A 21,295-nucleotide genomic window follows, 5' to 3' on the forward strand; every position below is an offset into this window, starting at 1 on the left:
CCCCACCTTTCAGCTTGTCAGGGCCAGCGCTATACTTCATTCAAGAACAGTTCACAATCACTAATTCTGCAACTTCTTGTATTCTATACGTAAACATTTTATAGATGGCTACATTTTAATATTTTATGTACATTTAACTCAGACCATTTATTTACAAAGTAACCAGAAGAAACAGATCTCTGAAATGTCAACCCTGGATATAGGTATCCTAACTGTCTATACCAGATACTACAATCTATCTACTAAGAGACCTTTCATTCCTAAAGCCCCAGCATGGGTGGGGAGGGGCATTTACTCGCTTAAGAGGGAACCAAACAAAACTGGGAAAACATGACTGACTATATTATTACAATATTTTACAATCTCTAGGTACTGTACTAAAAAAATTGCTATGCATATATCTTAGACATGTTAAACCCAGCATCACCCCAAGCTTAAGGGGGGAGAAAGGTTTCCAACACCCGTAAGTAAAATTCAGATCTACACGGGTTAGATACATCGGTACAAAGACAACACCTGGTTTAATTTAGTTGAAAAGGGTGTGACTTCTCTGCCTCCTAAAGTGGTCAGAATCTGCCACAATCCATCACTGAGAGGATCAGAGCTATTGTTTACGTGTGCCACCCAATGTTCTTTGTGAAAAAGTGTTTCACGACAACCAATAAACGATTACTATTAATCTCATATATAAGTCCTCCACAATCGTTTAGCAGAAGATAACCCTAATTGATAAAATATTTATAGAAATATCCTATTACACGGTTTATCGACCGATTTGAAAATAGCACTTCACATTAAAAATTATTTGAACATGTCGCATTAAAGAGTTGGAGAAAAAAAGGTTTAAAATCCAAAGAAAAACTGCAACTGCTAACAAGGATCAACCCTCACAAACACGAGATCAAGGACATTTCTACCAAGTGTTGCACAACCGAGACCAATCAGAATGATCTAGCGGACAGATGGTCAACATCAAACGAAGTCAACGAGAAATCAAAGTTTAAACAGCTAGAACATTTGCGGCTGAGAAAAACGAGAGCGACCGTCGCGATTTATTTTAGCAACGTAAAGTGATCACCGACAGTAGAACGGAAGTAAACGCGATTCAGATTACTTTCCATCTTCAGTGGAAAATTGCCCTGCACGTTGAGTCATGTTTTAGGTCTTAAAGTTGGTGCTGAGTACAACGTTGATCTTATTGAACATTTTGAACGAGACTTCTTACACAGGTAAAGGAGGAGTATATAGAATCGCAGACACATCATCGCTACAAACTATTCAAGACAAGGTAATGAAGAAATAAATAATACCGTAGAAATAGTTAACGATGTGACGGAGTTATTTCACAGTGAAGTTCTCCAACCTAAATGCAGACATGTTCTTAAAATGGCGACTTTAGTCTTTAAATGTGCCAATCAGTTCATGGAATGTCTTTGTAACTTTTTAGTTACGTTAACTCTGAGGAGAAGAATGATGGTGTAGTTGGGCATCATCTCCTAGAATTGCCACGCCACCATGTTGTTCAAAGTACACCACCAAACTTTTGGGTGACTAAAAGTTAACAAAACAGCGAATAAGTAAGCAAGAAATGAAAAACGATCGGCAGTATGACAGAAAATCAGATGATTGATCTGACAGAGCGATCTCGAAGTGTGGGGTTATGTCGACAAAGGTAATAGAGAAAGCATTCGTCCTGAAATCCTGAGGGACTTATGGGTACCTCCTTTGCCTTTGTATAATTTTTGCGCGTAAGATAGCGTCGATTTTATATACGTGTGAAAGGAACCCGTAGGCATCGCCTCTCTCTAGTTCCCCGAGTGAGGAAGAAAAAATTTAACCCAAGAAAAGAAGAATTTATCTCAACACGATAACCTTCTTATGCCTTTCTCCGCGTCTCGAGCTACGAGGAAATCACCACAAGGTGCTCGATATGTTATGAAATAAATGTGTATTAAACGAATACTATCAATTAAGAATGTTTGCTCCAACTGACGGAATGATAACTGTGTGAGGACACAAAAGCCTCTTTAAAGGCTTAAAAGAGTGTTAGAATTGGGGGAGAGTGTGTATAGGTGGCATTTCTGGTGAAACCAGATGAAGGGGGCGAGAGGTAAGTGAGGATGCTCGATCCCTATTTCCTGAATTTGAAACAAAGGGAAAGAGAGATAGCCAACGATAACGTGTTAGAATGAAGGGGATGGACAAGCCTTATGGAAGCCGAGAGATGCAAAAATGGTGAAAATGGGGTCTTCCCTAAGCCCCCCTTTTTCTGCTCTCTTCTCTTCACTTTGTCCGCACCCAATCCCTACTCCTTGCCCCCATTACATTCATCCTACAGGCGCAAAGAGAAGGAATTCTGACTACAGTAGGTACTTTTAAAACCACCAAGAAGCATAAAGTAGATTGTTTTAACTATTACTTACGGTTTGTGATGAATCCTCGCATGCTGCAACTGACCCTGACGGCTCACGACTGTAGTCTCGACCAATAAGATTTGACGACTCTTTAGGTGGCTGTGAGCCTGCATTTTCAAGGTCAGTTTGGTCGGTAATTTCGAGTAAATCTTCACCCTGTTCAGTTCTGTCATCAGGATTTGTCGACTGTCTGGGTATGCGCGGTAGGTCTTGAGGTCTTTGACACGGACAGCCTTTTTTGATGACGCGAACCACACAGTATACTATCCCCACTACCACCAGTAGTAAGATGACACTCGACAGTATTCCTGTCTGGAAGGAGTGGGCCACACTGGTTGGCGTTGGTGTTGATTCGGTAACTCCTACAAAAATGTCATAACCCTTCGATTTTATCGAATATTCATTGAAAGCACTCCAAAAGAATGTAAAACTACTTCTTTAAACATCATCTTGCACTAGCAAAGTCATTATGATGAGTTGTTGAGCAATATACTTTCCTCTTACAGCGACTCAGTCCACTCAGAGAGAGGTTAACTGCGATGAACACAGCAGCCAGATGTCTGCGCATGTGCTAACATTGTAAAAGCTAGGTTGCTGTTAGAATCCTTTGAAATTGGCACGCGGGTGGCAAAGAATTGATCACCTTGCGCATGTCGGATGGTTTAAAGCTGTGCTAGTGCTAGATGACACAGTCACTAGAAAACAGGCTGTAAGACTTTACCTTCGCTAGGACGGTGTTCGCTGCAATGTTTTCCATTTTCACTCAAGAAAAAGTTCTCTTCACAGAGACATCTGTGTTGTTCACGGAACGGCAGATAGAGACACAATTGATCACATCGGCCATTGTCTTTAAGACATGAATCTGTGGCTAGGATTTAAAGAAATAAAAAATTATATAACAAATATAACCTGAAAAAGAGAAAAAATCCTGGAGACACGGACTTTTAAAATAAAATCAAGCAGAGTTAAAGAAGTGATGAAGAATAACTTAAACGATTTCCCCGGAAGTGACGGTTGTGAGGTAACAGTCGATAAACATTAAGATGATGAATCGTGCCTAATGGAAGTGACCTATGTTTCCTAAACTAACCATTCCTGTTTGGTGTTCAGTTCAGTCAATTTTTACAGCACAAAAAAGAACTCTCTCTTTTACAATCCATTGTTTATCCATTTGATCTCCACTATTTTCTGCGGGTTAAGGCGATAAAAGGAAAAGTAGAATGATAAAATTCTCGCGAAGGGAAACTGTCAATAATTTTTCAAGAAGCATGTATGTATTTTACCTTGAATGGAGACAATACTATAGAGAAGGGCAATGGAGAGAAAAGAATAACGTATATAAAAGCAATTTCCATTTCCCTACTCTTATTTCTTACCCGAACTTTCTTTGCGGTTATGGAAAATCTTTACTCCTATTGGGTTTCTCAATCCATTGATAAGAACTGTTCCCTCTCTTCCCTGGTGAGAAACGCGTAGTACTGCATTTTTCTTTGAGTCCGACCAATACAAAAAGTCTTGGTAAAAGTCCAAAGCAGTTGGGATGAATCCAGTTCGGTTGAAAATCACGGTGCGGTTTAACCCGTCTAATGAAACAGCTTCAATAATTCCGTAGTTATTCGCATCCGTTCCCGCCAAGTAAAGTTTTTTATCTGCTTCGTTAATTGCCAAGGCGTTTGGAAGATATACACTATTGTTGATAAATACTTCCCGGTCGCTACCGTCAAGTCTAGCTCGCTCGATTATTGGTGTTGCTCCCCAGCTCGTCCAATATATGTAACTTTAAAGAACAATCGATATGTTAAGAGAGAAAAGACAAAAATAATGATAATGAAGTTGCATTTTTAAATCGCATTTTCATGCGTTCTAGTGCACACTTACCGAGGAAATTTCACCAACTAAAAAATTTTTAAGTAGGCTCACAGGTGAGGTAATACAGCATGATTAAACACAGCGGTCAAACGTCGAGCATGCGCAGGTCGCGCGCCAATTTCCCGCGCAAAATTCCAAAAGAAAACATAAATAAACAACCGCTGTCTTGCGAAATAAGCGAAGGAAAATCGTGTAATTTAATCAGAGGGAGGCTGCCGCAATAGCAATTGTTGTCGGCGAGAAAATCTTTCAGGGATTTTAACATACTCACCTTTCCGAGTGACCAACAACAACTGATTTCAAAGTCGGTGAATCAGGGCCATTGTCGATGACTTTGACTTTGACTCCGCTTTTTGGATCTCCAACATAAATCGTATTATGTTGTCCATCAGTCCAGTACAACTTTTTAGCCACCCAATGAACAAACAGTCCCTCCACTAAGCCGCCGTCATCAAAAAGAAAGGGCGTGTCCTTACTTATACCATCATGTAGGGATAGCTTCTTTATGCTTTTCCTGTCCGACCAGAAAATCTGGCCTGGTTCCCAAGAAAAGTCAAATGAAAAGATGTTCTCAGCTTTGATGGGTCTCCGACTTGAGATGTTGAACAGATCTACTGTGAAAAAAGCATCTTGCGATCCAACCAATAACGTTGGTTCTGAATTTCAAGAAGAATTGAGATAGAAAATTATACCGAACCAACAATTGCAATAAGAAGTCCAAAGACATTAGGGAAGAGAATAAAAATAATGGAAGAATAATTAGTCACCTTTTTCAAACTTTTTAAAGAAGTGTCTTACAATCCTTACCAAATTTGAATGTCTCATTTCTTTTTGTTTCACAGTCTGGCGAAGACTGATTGATGCATGGCGGCTCGTCTTTGTTGCAAAGAGCACTGGAGACGTTTTCTAATTCCGTAAGGAAAGCAATAATTGATTAGGGAAATCAGCAAGTGGGTAGGTTGATTTCTCAACAAATGACCTTAAAAACCAACATACCTCCGACAACTAATTTAATTACCGGGCCCTCACGTCTTCTGGCAATATTCTGTGCAACACACCGATACTCGCCCGAGTCTCCCACCTGGCCACCTTTGATTACTAACTGTCCCTTGCGTACCCGCCTGCGCCCTTTATTTCTAAATATGGAGGATGACTCGCCAATTTTATACCACGTGACGTTGGCCGAAGGTGATCCGATTGGAGGCTTGCATCGAAGGATCACTGTTGAGTTGAGAGATGCCATTCGACACGACGGGACTTTGCCGAAATTACGACGAAGATCTAAAAACAATAAAAGTGAACCATAATGATAGGGGTAAAAATTCAAGGATGCTCAAACCTTAGAAATGCTTACTTTATTGGTGCTCTCCTCTGGGAGAATAAGGCAATATTCAGTGACTGTAGCTGACCGCATTTATTATTTAACTAATGTGAAGTTCACGGTGGTACATTCTAGGATGATTGAACTGAAGTCGAGCTCTTGGTTCAAAAATCACTCCAAGAAAATTTAGGAAAACCTATTTAAGGGATACATAAAATAAGAGAAAATGAGTCAGACTGAGGAGGAGGGTTTGAAAATCAGCAAATTGGAAGGGGCGGAGAGGGAACAGCATCGTTACAAGACCTTTGGTAGTGACGTCATCAGTCTTGATTCAAGAAACAGCATTAAGACTTACATGCTTTTTCGATTATTATTTTTTCCGTCCGAGCGGCACGGACACCCCACACTTTGCATTGACATGTTATGGTTCGTGTGTCTTTTGGAAAATCAGCCAGTGTTACTATTTTGGTCTTTTTCCTCTTTCTGCAGCCCTGGCAAGACTTTCCACACACTCTTGTACCCCCCTCTTGAAATTTCTTGCCAGCGCACATAATCTGAATTTTGCAGACGTGATCTGCAACCCAAGTCAGGTTTACTGAGTGGTCTCGAGTGACATAGTAGTGAATATCTTGAGGTGCGTGTGGAAAAACAGGATACCCTCTGCTGTGGTCTTTCCGTAAATTATTTTCTGAAAGTTACAATGACGATAAAGTAAAATAATTGTCTTTAAGACCTTGATTTGGATCACACTCAAAAGGCAAAACTTTTCTTAAGATTTCGTACTTTTCTGTCATTCACTTATCGTGACGCTTGCGTGACGCTCCATAAATTAAAATTTATAATTTTCACGCGAGTTGCGCAATCTGATAGAGGTAGAGACCGTCTGGCAGATATGGACGTCACCAGTTGGTTATAAAACTATGACTTTTAAGCTTCAAAATCTGACAAATACTGAAATGCAGGGTGGTTAGATAAATTTTGTTTCATTACATTATCTCAAATCTGTTGCAAAATACTCATGCACCTTGAGTGAACGGAATTTGCTTACGTAAGCGTCGTTTTCAGAGGAGCCTTAACTTGGCTTTAAAATTTTCGTGAGTGAAATTTACATCGAGTAGAGTCACTTTCAGCTCATATCTCTTTTGAAAAAACAACCTGTAGACACGTCCAAAGGATCAATGTGTCTCCTTTACGTATTCGGAAAGAAAATATTTCTTTGGTTGACCCTTTCGACCTTCAAGTTTGTGACAGCTGAAAATAGTGCAAGGGAGCAGTTTTTACATATATACCGTTTGTAGCGTTTGTAGCTGTTACTTTCTCATTTAATCTGTTCTCTTAGTCGGACGTTTTCATAAATTCAAATCTCAGCTTGTTCCAGCGTTGATCGATAGATTTAATCCGGCAGCGCACGTGGCAGTCGCTTTTGAGAGGTTTGTAACTTCATTCATTACCGAAAACAAACAAGATTCTTTGAAAATTTATGCAATGTATCCCTCTGATTAAATAACTCAGAGATATGAAGTAAAAACTAAGTAAGTGCAAAAACAACCAAATGAGAGAAATTACATTGCACCAGACAAATACTTTCGCATGCTCGTCATGTGCGGGTATGAAATATGTGATGACATAAGCAAAAGTACAGACTCAGTGCAAACACAACACAGCGTGAAATAACACGAATTGAACTTATTTACCACTCAACTGGTTTCAATTAAGAAAAACTAAAACAAGTCAACTGTTTATATAGTTTACCTTCATCGGCAAAACAAAAAACAACTGCTCCAGCGAAGATGATAAATATTCGTAACATAACGAGAACAATCAGTTCTACCAAGTGTCTTGAAGTGGGTTAGTTCCGTTGCAGATTTCGCTTCTGACTCACAAGGTGAATTTTTTCCTGAAGTTCAACCACGTTGGAGCTACAATTCAGCACGACTGCTTCTCGTGAAAGCAATGAAATCCATCTGTTGATAATAATAATCTTTCCAAGATGTCATTCCACATAATATTGCCTCTTCACAGTTTAATGAACTCACAGGAGATCTAGGGGATTCCCCCTTACATCAGCCGAACAAAAATAGTTCGGAGGTCTTAGTAAGCAGCATACCACTTTAAAACGAATCACCAGAACCACTTCTAAGAATGGTGAGTTCAGGACTATGGAGCTTTCAAGAGTATCCATACACGATACTGATTTTCAGGGGTAATGAAAGAATGACTTCTTAGAAAACAAAGTCAACGGAAGCATCGCGCCGCCGCCCACGCTTTGAAAATAAAATTCACACAATTTCGAAAAGCATCGTTTCTGCTCTTAGCATAACGACGACTTTCTTTCATTAACATCTACACATCAATAACGACCCTCTTCAAAGATTATCGTGTAACTTCTTATCAACTGAAAAAAAAAACATTACAAAACACTGAATAAGTCTGTCTATTAACTCCTGTGAATTTCCGCGATTAAAACTAAACAAAAAAGGAAGGTGGTACAATATTATCATGGGGGAACAGGAAATGCTTACTTTTCATTTGATAAAAGTTGCTCTCGATACAATCTGGTGTGTGTATTTATTATTATCATTATTTGTTATTATTATTTTGTTATGTTAATGTATATAACAGGCTAAAAGTGTTTACATCCTGAATTAGTGATAAAACAGCTTAGAAGTGATCCATTGTGTAACCATAACACAGATAATTACAAAAATTCGTAATCTTTTTCTTCTAAACAGTTCATACTGAAGTAAGAACACTGAACCGTTCGATGATAGCATTGAAGTTATTTTAAAATAGCGTCAAAGTGTTTCACAAATTCAATCCGTTCAACGATTTTTTTGGCGGTAAAAACATTTCAACAGTTCCAAAATTGAATCCAAGGGTAGACCTCCTCTCTCTTACATCCCACCCTCCCCCCTCCCTCCAGTCTGTGGTGTCCATTCAAGTATGTCACGTGGGTATCCGATCTCTTAAATAGGCGAGGAGGGCCTGAGTTCCTTTGCAAAGAACAGCTGGTCGCGGGTTTCTGAATGGGTTTCCTTCCAACTGTAATGACCTTGACGAAAAAGAAAATAATTTGGGTTAATTTCCACGTTTGCAAGCCCGAGCCAGGCTCTCTGTGGAGATGTTCCAAAGATATTGACTCCACCTTAGGCGTCTCTTACTTAAAATAAGAGTGATGCCTAGGGACGACTCAGTCACGTATTAAGGTGGGAAAAAAGGATGGGTGTGCGGCTGTCCAAGACAAACTCTGTTTACCGCTCACCCCCTACCCCACACCCCCGCTCATCTTCACAGACAGCCTGACACAAGCTACTGACAATAAGAATATTGTCTCAAAGGTGTTTGTCTTGTTTAAGGACATTTCCTGTAAAAGTTATCGAAAAAAGAAAATATGAATTGCGCGGACTCTCACTGCACCTTAATTGTGTAACATTTCCAAGCTGAGGTGGAACCTGAGCGATGTTGTTGTTTTGCAAGTCCAACGTGGAAAGAGCCGTCATCGACAGCAAGCTGTCAACGTCAATAATCTGGATCTAGAAACGTGAATTAACAAGAGTTGAGCCTCTGGTACAACTAACTAGCTTTTGGAGGAGGAAAACATGCGAAATCAAAATAAACTGTTTGAGTCAGATCAGAGTTTGTGCTCCCCTTGACTATACCTCTAATCTGACGTAACCCTCCAAAATATCAAGACAAATCCGCAATTAAACGGATTGGGAAACCATTCAAACAGCTTGAGAAATCGTGGTGGTTAAAATCTTTATATGCAGCATTTACAAACTTTCAAATTAACTTTACCAGACTATAAAAGAATATGAACTAAAGGTTAAAATTAAAATAAAACTATCGTTAATGATGAATAGCAGTGTACAACATCATACTTTATTTTTTTTTCATCCAAAAGTGCTTTTCAGAAATATCGACTAACACCTTACTCCAAATTCATCAATCTGAAACTTAGCGGGGATAAATGGAAAAGTCGAACACTTGGGTCAAAAATCAGACTCTAGTGTCTAAAAACTATTATCGGACACTAGTCTGTAAAATTAAAAAAAGACACTACTTTCCAAAATCTAAAAACAGACACTGGTGTCTTAAACCTAAAATGGGCCACTGATGTCAAAAATCGACTAGTTTCTGGTGTTTACTATAAGATGCCAGCAAGAAAATCCTTTTGAGTCAAGGTTTTAAGATGCAGCATCAAAATTTTTGTTTAGAATAAAAGTAACCTATAATAGCCTTTCACCTGGTTACCACTAGCCAAGATAATCTCCAAGGTTCTTAATGAGTACAGAACAGAGGGCAGGTTTGAGAATCTAGAAAAAAATGTAAAAAAACTTTATGCAAATTATCAGGTTTCCAAGTTTTATAATAGACTTTGATTCCCCATCTTGTTCCTTGCAATTACTTTTTTAACATTGCATAAATATTGTCTTGTAGCCCGCTTTTTTAGCTTGACTAAAATTTATCCCATCATCTTTGAATTAGAATTTAAAGATCTTGGTTTGGTGGATTAATTCTGTCACCATTTAACTCCCATCAGTGACCAAGACGGAATTCCTCTTTGCAACATCAAAACAATATCAAGCAGACACATGATGGAAACAAAGGAAAAATATAAATTAGGAGATTATTAGTAGATCCAATATCAAATTCTTCCAGCTAACATCATAAGAATTGTACGGTAGACATTATGGAGAATCATTATTGAGATCTTGAGAGTGAAAGGATTAAGACATTTACTCAATCAGTTGGTTGATTGGTCAGTCAGTTACTTAGCCAGTCATTTGGCCAATCAGCTACTCAATCAAACAGAAAGTAAGAAGACAGTCAGTAAGTCAGTCAGTCAATGGCTCCAGTCAGTCACAGAGTATGTCAATCAGTTAAACAGTCTATCAGTCTCTTCATTAATCTGAAAGTCAATTAGCCAATCAGTTATTGAATGAGTTGGTCAGTCAGTACATCATTCAATTATTATGTTTGTCAGTCAAACAGTCTGTCAGTCAATCAGCAATCAGTCAGTCAGCCAGTCCCGCAGTCATTCCTTCTCTAAGTCTCCCTGTCCTTTTTTAGCAAGAAAAGGAGTCATTAAATTAGCCCATAAAGCTGTCAAACAACCAATAAGTGACATGAGTCATCTTGCCAAAAGGACATATGTAAACTGATCAAATTTCAGGGTAATTTAGTATTATCGACTGAGTTAATAACGTAAATTGGCCACTGTCAAAGAGTTTTAAAGCTGACGTTTCAAACATTAGCCCTTTGCCATCTGCTCTGTTATACTCTCCCACAGGCGCAGCACCACAGTTTCTTTAGAAACTTACCCCCTTTGATCAAATTTCAGCTGTTCAATTCCAGATTGCACCATGTCAAAATGAAAACTCATTCATAATATGATTTCTGAAAACATATTTTGACTAACCGGTTATTACAGATATTTATTTCCCTAAGACTGCTCAATCTGTCACAGCTGTCAGGCAGATGACTCAACTGGTTATTGCTGTAAAATAAAATCCAGCTCAACATAAACAATGTTTCTCACTCAACATATCTGTACATTCTCTTTGAAACCTTCCAGACATTTCAATTACTATTAAATTCTGTAGAGAAAAGTATGTCTAGAAGGTAATTTCATGAGCAGCCATTTGAAAATTGTGAGCATTTTAGATCAGCATGATCACAGTGAAGGCCATCATTTTATCAAGCTGCACAAATTCAAACTGGCTTGAATTTCAGTTAAATGAGTTACAATGAATTATTTTGGAACCAGTGCTCATAGAGTGCTATGTCACTGTAAAATTGTTGCCTAATGTGTGCATGCATACCTCAAATCTAATGAAGAAAGTTTTGTTAAACAGCCAAAATCTGATGGCAGACTGGTTATCTTGTTCACTGATATGTTCAGGTCTGTAAGAGATTTACTTAACAAGAGCAACCTAAGGAAAGAAAGCAAAAAAAAGACAAAAACAGTTAAAATGTCTAGTAGACACACTCACTCACCACAACATTTTAGAATTTATTTGTGGAGATCGATCTTCATGAGAACATGCAAGTTGTAGAGTCTGAGGCTAAGGGCCAGGGAAACTCCCCAAAAACAAATCGTAAAAAAATTGCATTTGGCTGTGGACATCCACATTGAGTGTGTTCTCATCCACTTCTTCCAGATAAAATGTAGTGTTGGAGTGTTAGCTTCCAGGTAAAATGAAAATTGGAGTGTTGGATTTTGTGAATGGAGAAAGGAGGGGAGACCAAGAAAAACAACAGCCCTCTGTACAAGGAAAAGAACCACAAACAAACTCAACAAGCGTAAGGTGTTAGGATTATGGCTCTGGGATCAAACCTGGGATCAGCACGTCCCTCCTGGCAGCAGGAGGGACATGCTGTACCATTCTGGCTCCTCAAGACTGAAGCAACACCCTGACAGGTTCACATGGTGGAATGTCATGCAAGCATCCATTTTCATGTGGAATCAGGGATCACCATCTTCCTTGATCCTATTGCAAAATTTTGTTTCTGATTTGCTTGGGAGCCAACTCCTTATCTAGGGGAAGACTCTGAAAATTTGTCAAGAGTGTAGAGCAAAAAAATTCAGTTTTTCTTCCATGAGGACACAAGCCCCAATCAGTTCTGATTTCCTAGCCACACTGAGCTCTACAAACTGAGTTGCACAGAAATTTTGGGCACTTCAAGCTACAGTTCTTCTACAGTTTATATGAACTGACATCTTCCTTCCACATTTTCCATGTCTCTCACCTCTCTGGTACTTTGTTCAGTACATTCTTGCTGAGGTTTAGAGTGGTCACTTCTGCTGAAGTAGCTGCATCCAAAACTTCATCAGGAATGTTGACTGCCTTCTTGTTGCTGCACAAAGAGAAAAAAATATATTCATGATTTGGTGCCATGTAACTTTCATTTGATCACCACATTTGAGCCCTCTATGAGTACAAGACCAGCTAATGACATACTTTGGCCACATCAATATGCCTTTGAACCCAAAATCCTGTAAAATTCTTCTTCACCAATAAACCCCTCTTCTAAAACTCTACACTTCTATAAAACATCTCCCCTATCGAATACCTCCCCCTTTTCAATAAACCCTCTTTCAAAGTTTCAGACATCTAGTAAGCCCCTCTCTCTTAACCCCCCCCCCCAACAAATACTGGGCGCCCTTCTAAAATTTCAAGCTTTTAGTAAACTTGCCTCTCTGATGAGCCCCATCACTAATAAACCTCGTCATTACAAATGTGCATGTCTTTGATAGGCTGCATTAGCGAATGAATGAATGAATGAATTAATTAATTGATGACTCTCATCTAGGCACTCTTGAAGTTTAAATTACCCCCTGGGAATTTATAAGTCTATTGGGGGCTTGTTACAACATTCACATATAAATTCAAACCAATAATCTTTTGTCAACACTCTTCAGCTTTAAATAGTCATATCACTAAATTAAATTAACCATTCCATTTGAAACTAAAAGAGACAATTCTCAAGTTATTATCCTTAGCTCATGACCTGTAGTTAAGGGTTTTTGTGCTACTGATTGTGTGCATGTCCAGTCCGCTTGAAGTGGTTGGTATGGCTGTGCTCACTGGTAAGGATGTCACGGGAGCATCTGTAGCATCTTGCTGTTTTTCCTCCTCTGGTAACAAAACAAAATCGTGTGCAATGAATGTCAAGGGAATATCCTAATTACTAACAGTAAACTCAAAGACTGTTATTAGTGTCCTGACCTGGGATGCGACTGCGGAGATGCTTCAAAATGGCTTGTGTACCTCTCTGAGATTAAAAGACAGCTTCATTAACAAAGATAAAGTGTAAAAAAAAAATTCAATACATTAACTCAGGTCAAATCACCACAGTGCAGTGAACATAAGACCTCAATGCATTCCAGCATTTTAAGATGAAGAGTGGATCTTAGCATAGTCTATGTATTACCTAACTTACATTGCACATCAACATATTACAAGTGTTGAAAAAATTGTTTGCCTTACCATAACAACATCTCTGCGCAAACTTCTCAAAGGATTTCCATCCAGAACTAGAGATTTCAGATGTTCCATACCACCCATTGTGTATGGAAGACTAATAATTATTTATAAGACAGATATTACGTTACAGTTGCTACAAAAATTAGATGCATTGTGTGAGTTAACCATTAATAGTGATATGAATGAGAGAAGGCTTATTTCAAAAAGCTAATAGACACAAAGCTGGGTTTTTCATGTAGCTCATTGCCAGAGACAAGTTATTTGGTTAATAAAACATTAAGACCACTTGGAAACTGAAGAGCAATGAGGATAGAGATAGAATTTCCATACAGATATCTTAATGCACTGGAATTTGGTTGTTGAAGATTCTTTTTATTAAAACTGCACCAGACAATTGTGAACTCCTAAAGGACAGAAGACAAACTAAAAGGAAATCACTGCTTACAAACTAGGCTAATCAAGCCATACTTTGATAATCATTTAAAGCATGGAACTTAATCCATGATAAAGCTGCTAAACATCTTACAAAAAACTACAAGGGAATACGTAAAAGTTGAAGTTACATGTGTGTCAGTTGTTTAACATAGCAGAGATAATAAAAAGGGAGGAATCTTAGTAGTATACCTGTAACTCTTACATACAGAAGACAGGGACACTTACCCAGAAATGGCATTGTTTGCTAAGTCAAGTCTTTCCAGTTTTTTAAGCACAGTGATCTCATCTGGAATACTTTAAAAAAAAGTACCATAGATAAGCAACTTACTGTATATCTATGACAAGCACTTTTTTTTTCACCTTGAGAAAAAACCATAATGAAATGGAATCTGCTCTTAAACAGCCAAAAACTTTGTGTGACCATGGGGCATTAAAAATACTGGTAAACCTTCCTTTAAGGAGGCTCCATAGGGATTTTGCTCAATCTTTGAAAAAAATAAGCCTCAGAGCAGAAGAAAGAAGGCAGTCCAATGTTATCAGAGAAAATCACAGTTGTGAAGGAGCCAGCTGTGACAGCAGAGGGAGCCATATGTCTAAAAGAGGTCTTGTGATGACTGACAAAAAGGGGTTAGCCACCTTGGTGGCTGTGCAACATCAAATCATTATAACACTCAGGAGATTGAAGACAAAAAGGGTTCACGATAACAGGATTGCAATGCAACGCATTTATTCAATTAAATGCCATAGCATTTTTAAAATTTTTTCCTGATTTGAGTGTGGAATTTATGAAAGGGCGGCATTTATTAGAGGGCAGCATTTATTTAAAATCCAAATAATAGTATGGTAACTGACCATTTTAATTTTAAAAAACAGAAATACGTTTTAGTGCTCGTCTAAAAAGTCATTCTTTAAATTGCTCTCAATTTCACAATTTGCATGTTGATACTACTGCAATACATAAAGCAAATAAAGATCTTATGTTGGATATGCTTTCTCAACATCAAAACTGATATATTCAAAAGGATTTGTGTCTGGGTCACTCAAAATTTTCAACTACAACTGAAGCAATGATTGCTGTGTGCTTTTTGAGTCTATTGTTCAAAGAAATACTGCATGATGATGTGGTGTTTGTTTGAGGGTGGCATTTATTAATATTTCTGCTCTAAAATGCAGCGTTTATTCAAGGGCAGGGTTTAATTGAAGAAATACGGAATTTGTTAAATACTTACATGTTAATTCTGTTGTCCCTGAAATCAAATATTGACAATGAGGTGATATAGGAGAAACTTTCACCATTCAAACTGTTTATTTTGTTGTTGCCAAGATAAAGTTCCTGTGGACAACAAATCACAGTCACTATGAATTTCACATAAAGAGTCAATAACAGGTATGTTTCTTGGTTAAATATAATTATTTTAAAATATATTTAACCCTTTAACTCACATGAGTGACCAAGATAGAATTTCTCCTTACAATATCAATACAATTTCAAGCAGACAAGTGATGAGAATAAAGAAAAATATCAGTTAGGGGATTATAAGTTGATCCAAAACCAAATTCTCCAAACTAACACCAAGAGAACTGTATAGCAGACAGTAAGGAGAATTACTATTGAGATCTTGGGAGTTAAAGGGTTAACACAAAACCCCACAAGTGCTCTGAGCTGTTAGCTGTGTGTCATTTGAGTTGGATGAGGATGGCTCAGAGAACACACCAAACCTACTGAGCTGTTTTAGGCTTCACATTAAGCAACTCTTTCTATCTCCTCCAAATGGAAAGGAAATAAAGTTAAATAAAAACAGAATAAGAATGAAATTAAAAGCAGTTGTTTACTCCCTTTTTGCTCCACAAAAACTTATTATGTATCGCACAATGTATGCTTAACCCTACATCAATCAATTCACAAAAGTCACAACAAATGATTCTCCAATTAAACAGTGTGTCATTAAAACATACAAATGTACCTTTAGGGATTGACAAGACATCAATAATGGCACACCAGTGAGTTGATTGTGACGGCAATCCAATCTTTCAAGATTACTTAACCTTCCAAGTTCTGAAAATGAGAAAGTCCCACATGAAATAATATACTAGAGCCTGGGAACAAACAATTTGGGAAATGACAGCTAAGAGAGAGTAAACTGAAATCAAAGTGCTTCTGGTCAGCCTCAACCTTAACAAAAAATGGGAGAGTCTGTGTGAAGGGATCTTACACTTGTGTCACTGATTACAGATTAACCCTTTAACTTCCCTGACCAAGACAGAATTTCTCCTTACAACATCAAAACAACTGTTATATCAAGCAGACAAAAGACAAGAGTAAAGAAAAATATCAGTTTGGGAATTATCAGGTGATCTAATACCAAATTCTCCCATATAGCACCATAAGAACTGTAGGGCAGACAGTAAGGAGAATTACTAATGAGATCTGAGAATGAAAAGGTTAAAAATTTTTAGCATGCATTGAGGAAAACTCGTAAACTTTTGTCCACCAGGTATACCTGTTTAATTGTAAATCAGCCAGATTCCCCATATATAGTGATCTAACTTTATTCAACAATCATTCATAAATACTTATAAATTCTTGTGTGTATTTTATCAATTAACCCTTTGACCACTAAGAGTGACCAACATATGATTTCTCCTAACAATATCATAAATGAATCAAACATTAAGGTAAGGTGAATAAAGCAAATAATCACCGACTAAAGAAGCTTTTGATTGTTAAACAAATTCTCCTTATTAGCATCCAAGGAAATGTTAGGAGAATATGCATACTGATGTTAGGGTGTAAAGGGTTTAACATAATATGTGGAAGCAAAATAAACTCACCTTTTGGAAGTTCATGAAACTTGTTATTACTGAGGTTCATGTCTCTCAATGCTAGAAAGAAAACAATTTGGATGTCATGCTCTTATTAGTACCACAGCAAAATATCAATACTGTAGCAAAAATGATCAATAAAACCAGATATAAATGGTTTTCAGCAATGTGAGATTTTTTGTGTCCACATTTGCTGTAGTTTCTATTTTTTCAAGAGTGATAAGCATCTTATTTCTCCTAACCCCTGAGTCAAACATTAAGGTCAAAAGAATGACGGAAATGATTGCCAACTAAAGATGCTATTGATTGCTAAACAAATTCTCCTTGTCAGCACATTGGAAAATGTAGGGAGAACAGTATGGAGAATATGCATACTAATCTTAGGGTTTGAAGGGTTAAGGCTTTCTTACCACGCAGGTTTCCAATCTCGAGAGGCAGCTTTTCCAAGGAATTTTGAGACAAGTTTAAATGCCGTAAACTTTGACAGCTACCAATGGAAGGAGAAATCTCACTGAGAGAATTCTCTGACAAATCCTACAAAAAAAGATAACAAAAACCTTTTTTATTAAATTTCCATTATTTAACTGAACGTATCATAGTTGCGGATTGAGAGATATTTTTTGAACATGTAAATGTTTTGACACCATTTTATGTCAATATTCTCACCAGTTCTTCTAACTGCTTCATCTGTCTCAGATCTGTTCCCAGACAAGTGAGACTGTTATGATCCAATTTCAGAGACGATAAACTGACAAGATTTCCAAATGAAACTGGAAGGGAAGACAGCTTGTTGTGACTAATGGAACAAAATTTAAAAAGGAGAATTAATACCAAAGGCATTCATCATTAAACTAAACAAAGAGAAGTCCCTTCTGGTACGCACTGTAAGATCTAAGCCCTTCCTAATTATTTCTCAAGACATGTAATTCATATTTATTTATTTTGTTCTTTATTTTTTTTTCATACCTTTTTGTTCATGTTTCTTTTCAAGTTTGTTAGCGCTTTTCTTTGTCACTTACATCTTTTTGCAAGTTTCTCATATGGCACATTATTTGCCTCTGGTATTTATGGCCAGTTTCTTTTGCACATAATTGCTTTTCAAGTCTTGACACTGCTCTGTTTTAGAAGTCGATTTTGCCATTATATCAGACATCATCAATGAACATATTAATTTTTTTCCTTTTCACTTCACATGTATTAATTTTTTATTCATAGTTTGTTGATCTTAATTAGTTAACTTTAAGTTAACCCTTACTCATATTTTTAGTTTCAATCTACTACAACTGCTACAATCTAATAAACAGTATTTCCAGTTGGAAAGATAATTTTTTTGGCTTTTACAAGCATTAATGGAAAGGATAATTGAGAGTTTATATCTGACCCTGCCAGTTAGGTTGTTGAAACAAAGTCTAGAAAAACATCCCTCTACACCCCCCTAACATCAGTATGCATGTTCTCCATACTGTTGTCCATGTGGTTCCTAAAGTGCACTAAGAAGCTAACAAGGAGAATTTATTGAAAAAATCAAGAGCTTCTTTAGTTGGTGATAATTTTCTTTATTCTCATGACCTTCAACCATTTAACTCCCATATGTGACCAAGACAGAATTTCTCATCACAATATGAATACAATATAGAGCAGACAAGTGATGAGAATAAAGAAAAATATCAGTTAGAAGATTATTAGTTGATCCAATACCAAATTTTCAAAACTAACATAACAAGAACTATATCACAGACAGTAAGGAGAATTACTAATGAGATCTTGGGAGTTAAAGGCCAGGGTTAAGTGTGATTCAGAGGTCACAATGTAAGGATAAGTTAGATGCTGGTCAAAGAGTTAAGCTGTTGAGGCCAGAAGAAGGTTTATAATGAAATATTGTATAAAATATTTTTGCTGTATTTGTAATCAGAAGGACAAGGTAGGACAAGGAAATAAATGTTGGGAAGGGTATTGATCAAAGGGGAAAAAACTTTTAATCAATAATTCTTCAGTAATTAGTTTATTAAATATTAGACTTATACATTTAATTGTAATAATTTCAATTTCTGTGTAAAATTGTTTTCAAGGCACCTTAAGTTGAGTCTTTTAAGGTTCACTAACTGACCAATCTCATCAGGTAAAGAAGTCAAACAGTTATCATGGATCTGAAATAATACAAATAGGGTCAATAGAAATATTGAATGCTACTTGATATTTATACATCATATGACCCATACAGACCCATGCTAGCTTTCATTGAAAAATATAAGACAGAAATCCCAGAATGAACATATAAGACAGAAATCCTAGAATGAACATATAAGACAAATCCTAAATGAAAAATATAAGACAGAAATCTTAGAATAAGGGCTGTACTCATTGGTTTGAGTAGAACCAAGATAATCTGAGGAGGATTGCAAGATGTGAGCTAACACAAGAAGACAAAAAAGAGAAAGGGCACAGGCTAGTGCACAGGCTCTCTCTTTGTCCTAATAATCAGCAAACAACTCAATTAAGACATCTGTCAATTAGCAATCACATGTTGATCAGACAGCTCTTATTACCAGTACTTACAAAACACCTTGATCATGGTTATTCTAACAGTACCCAGCATACTTTTTTAAAATGATTCCAGTCATAGCCTAGCTCACTGTGTGTCGATAAATCTCTGTAGCTAAGTGATAGAGCACTAAAGTGTGGAATTGAATCTTTAGGTCTATTCATTGTGGGAGACCTAGATATTTTTCTTTGTCCCATGTTCATAAGAAAGACCACCCCAAGTAATGTATGAGGAGAACAGGAAAGGACAGAGGCTGAACATGGGGGCAGCTCAACCAACTGAAAATGGACAGAAATCAATGGCTTTCCTCAGCCAAGGTCTTATGTCCATAGATACACAAAGAGAACTAACTGATTATTAAATAACTAATGCTTGTGACAAATCAAATAAGTTTTTCTTTATGAGGGGGGCATTGGGATTTTGGGTTTTGTGGTTTTGGCTTTTTTTTAGATTGGTTTTTCAGTTTTTGTGCTCCAAGACTTTGGTTTTTCAGTTTTGATGTTCATTGTGGTTTGCAGGTTTTTGGTTTTTTGGCATTTGGTTTTCGGTTTTCATAAAAAAACACTAACAGGTTTTTTGGATTTGATATCCAATGCAGTTTACAGTTTTTCCAATTAGACCTATTTGGGTTTTGGTTTCTCTTCTATCTGAGCAGCAATTACGTGCCTCCACTGACCTCGAATAGCTGCTAAACGTGAATGTTATTGAGAGAAATGCGTGACAAACCAATTGAAATATCACAGGGATCCCTAGATAGCCTATGTGTAGCTGTACCCTCCCCCTCCCCTAAGTGGGGAGGGGCAGGGTAATAAATCCTGTCATGAAATTAATGTAGTTTACTCTGTATGCTCCACTTGTCACCACTGTATCAGATTGATCAGGGTTTTAATAACTGGGATGTGAAAATGTATCGATTTAGACAGTTTTGAATGCAGTTTTTGGTTTTGATTAAATTTTTTCAGTTTTTTGGTTTTGGATGATTTTTTCTAGGATTTTGTGGTTTCTTATGGGCCCCAATGCCCCCTCCTTTATCAACCTTCTGTTATATTACCAAAACCCACTTATGCAGCAAATAACAGTTACTGTTGGCTAACTACATGTAACCCACCCCAATGGTATGACAATTGACTATCAAAGATGGAGGTATCATTGTTTTATCCCTACACATGAATATACATTGATTCATTTTTGGATTACTATTCCTGACAGATTCAAAAATGCAATAACGAAAGCATCAAATAATTAATCGGTTGATTCTGATTAAGCATTACATCATAGGCTATTTTGGGAATTACGCTCCTAAGCTTCGAAGCTCTCTGACCCTTCTTTTTCTTCCCAGACTTGTAAAAATTCAATAAAAACACAGATACTCACATCCAAAACTGCTAGAGCAGGCAACTGTACAATCTCTGGTGATACCTCAGTTAACTTGTTGGAAGCTAAGATAAGCTTGCTAAGGTCGATCTGTTCCCACCATTTATCGTCCTCTGCACTATCCAGTGACACGTTCATCGCCTCAGGCGGTACATCCAGATTCACCCTCCATACCTTGTCAGGTACCTTGGTTAGCCCTCGGTTGGAGAGATTTAGCTGTCCTGATTTTCTTGCTTGACGCAAAAGGGCTTCTGCAACATCAGCTGTTTTTTCTTCAGTGGAGGCCTGACGCGCCCCAAATCCAGGATTTCTTGGACGCCTTTGCATTGCTTAGAAACTCTTACGACTATTATCAAACTTGAATCGTAGTTGGGGCGTTTGGTTCCCCTACTTTGTTAACTCGTAAATTTTCACAGCTAGTCAAATTCGACCACTTGATCGTCCGCCATGTTGATTGAGAGTGAGGTCATTGAAGAGGACTAAGCCCGAGTATCGATAAACCAACCAGAGGGCGTTGTTCGCTACC

At 37.5% G+C, this 21,295-nt stretch overlaps 2 protein-coding genes across 3 annotated transcripts; both read right to left on the reverse strand.

Moving 5' to 3' along the window:
- Nucleotides 1–60: 60 nt before the first annotated feature.
- On the reverse strand, nucleotides 61–7,642 carry LOC113669475 (uncharacterized). Its single transcript, XM_089188149.1, has 9 exons — nucleotides 7,357–7,642; nucleotides 5,960–6,292; nucleotides 5,280–5,564; nucleotides 5,091–5,189; nucleotides 4,555–4,939; nucleotides 3,791–4,191; nucleotides 3,136–3,282; nucleotides 2,424–2,776; nucleotides 61–1,551 (listed from the first exon to the last, which is right to left on the reverse strand). Exons 1-9 carry the CDS (start codon nucleotides 7,412–7,414, stop codon nucleotides 1,453–1,455), a joined length of 2,160 nt encoding a protein of 719 aa, XP_089044275.1. The 5' UTR covers nucleotides 7,415–7,642; the 3' UTR covers nucleotides 61–1,452.
- A 513-nt stretch (nucleotides 7,643–8,155) lies between these two features.
- On the reverse strand, nucleotides 8,156–21,246 carry LOC113669499 (leucine-rich repeat-containing protein 40). Of its 2 annotated transcripts, XM_089188150.1 has the most exons (17): nucleotides 20,770–21,246; nucleotides 18,927–19,000; nucleotides 17,520–17,649; nucleotides 17,264–17,387; nucleotides 16,863–16,913; nucleotides 15,995–16,086; nucleotides 15,260–15,363; nucleotides 14,256–14,324; nucleotides 13,599–13,689; nucleotides 13,338–13,383; nucleotides 13,120–13,246; nucleotides 12,358–12,465; nucleotides 11,430–11,540; nucleotides 11,027–11,104; nucleotides 9,851–9,920; nucleotides 9,022–9,137; nucleotides 8,156–8,656 (listed from the first exon to the last, which is right to left on the reverse strand). In XM_089188150.1, the coding sequence occupies exons 1-17, from the start codon at nucleotides 21,094–21,096 to the stop codon at nucleotides 8,551–8,553; spliced, it is 1,824 nt and encodes a 607-aa protein (XP_089044276.1). In that variant the 5' UTR covers nucleotides 21,097–21,246; the 3' UTR covers nucleotides 8,156–8,550. The 2 variants fall into 2 exon arrangements, 1 of the variants encoding a protein (XP_089044276.1); XR_016181302.1 differs by lacking the exon at nucleotides 9,851–9,920 and having other exon boundaries at nucleotides 20,770–21,240.
- Between the last annotated feature and the right edge of the window lie 49 nt (nucleotides 21,247–21,295).

The sequence above is a fragment of the Pocillopora damicornis genome, chromosome 11 (genome assembly GCF_964200805.1).
Source record: "Pocillopora damicornis chromosome 11, jaPocDami1.2, whole genome shotgun sequence".
Classification (NCBI taxonomy): domain Eukaryota; kingdom Metazoa; phylum Cnidaria; class Anthozoa; order Scleractinia; family Pocilloporidae; genus Pocillopora; species Pocillopora damicornis.

Bases quoted from the DNA above. Each gene is read 5' to 3' on its own strand.
- LOC113669475 (XM_089188149.1), bottom strand. From the start codon at position 7,414: ATGTTACGAATATTTATCATCTTCGCTGGAGCAGTTGTTTTTTGTTTT. The intron at 5,565-5,959 runs GTAAGTCTTAAT...TATTGTTTTTAG, and splicing joins AATAATAATCGAAAAAGCAT to ATCTTCGTCGTAATTTCGGC. The intron at 1,552-2,423 runs GTAAGTAATAGT...GTTAACTTTTAG, and splicing joins GCGAGGATTCATCACAAACC to TCACCCAAAAGTTTGGTGGT.
- LOC113669499 (XM_089188150.1), bottom strand. From the start codon at position 21,096: ATGCAAAGGCGTCCAAGAAATCCTGGATTTGGGGCGCGTCAGGCCTCC. The intron at 14,325-15,259 runs GTAAGTATTTAA...TTTTTTTTAAAG, and splicing joins AGGGACAACAGAATTAACAT to TATTCCAGATGAGATCACTG. The intron at 9,138-9,850 runs GTGAAAGGCTAT...TCACGTTTCTAG, and splicing joins TCTTGGCTAGTGGTAACCAG to ATCCAGATTATTGACGTTGA.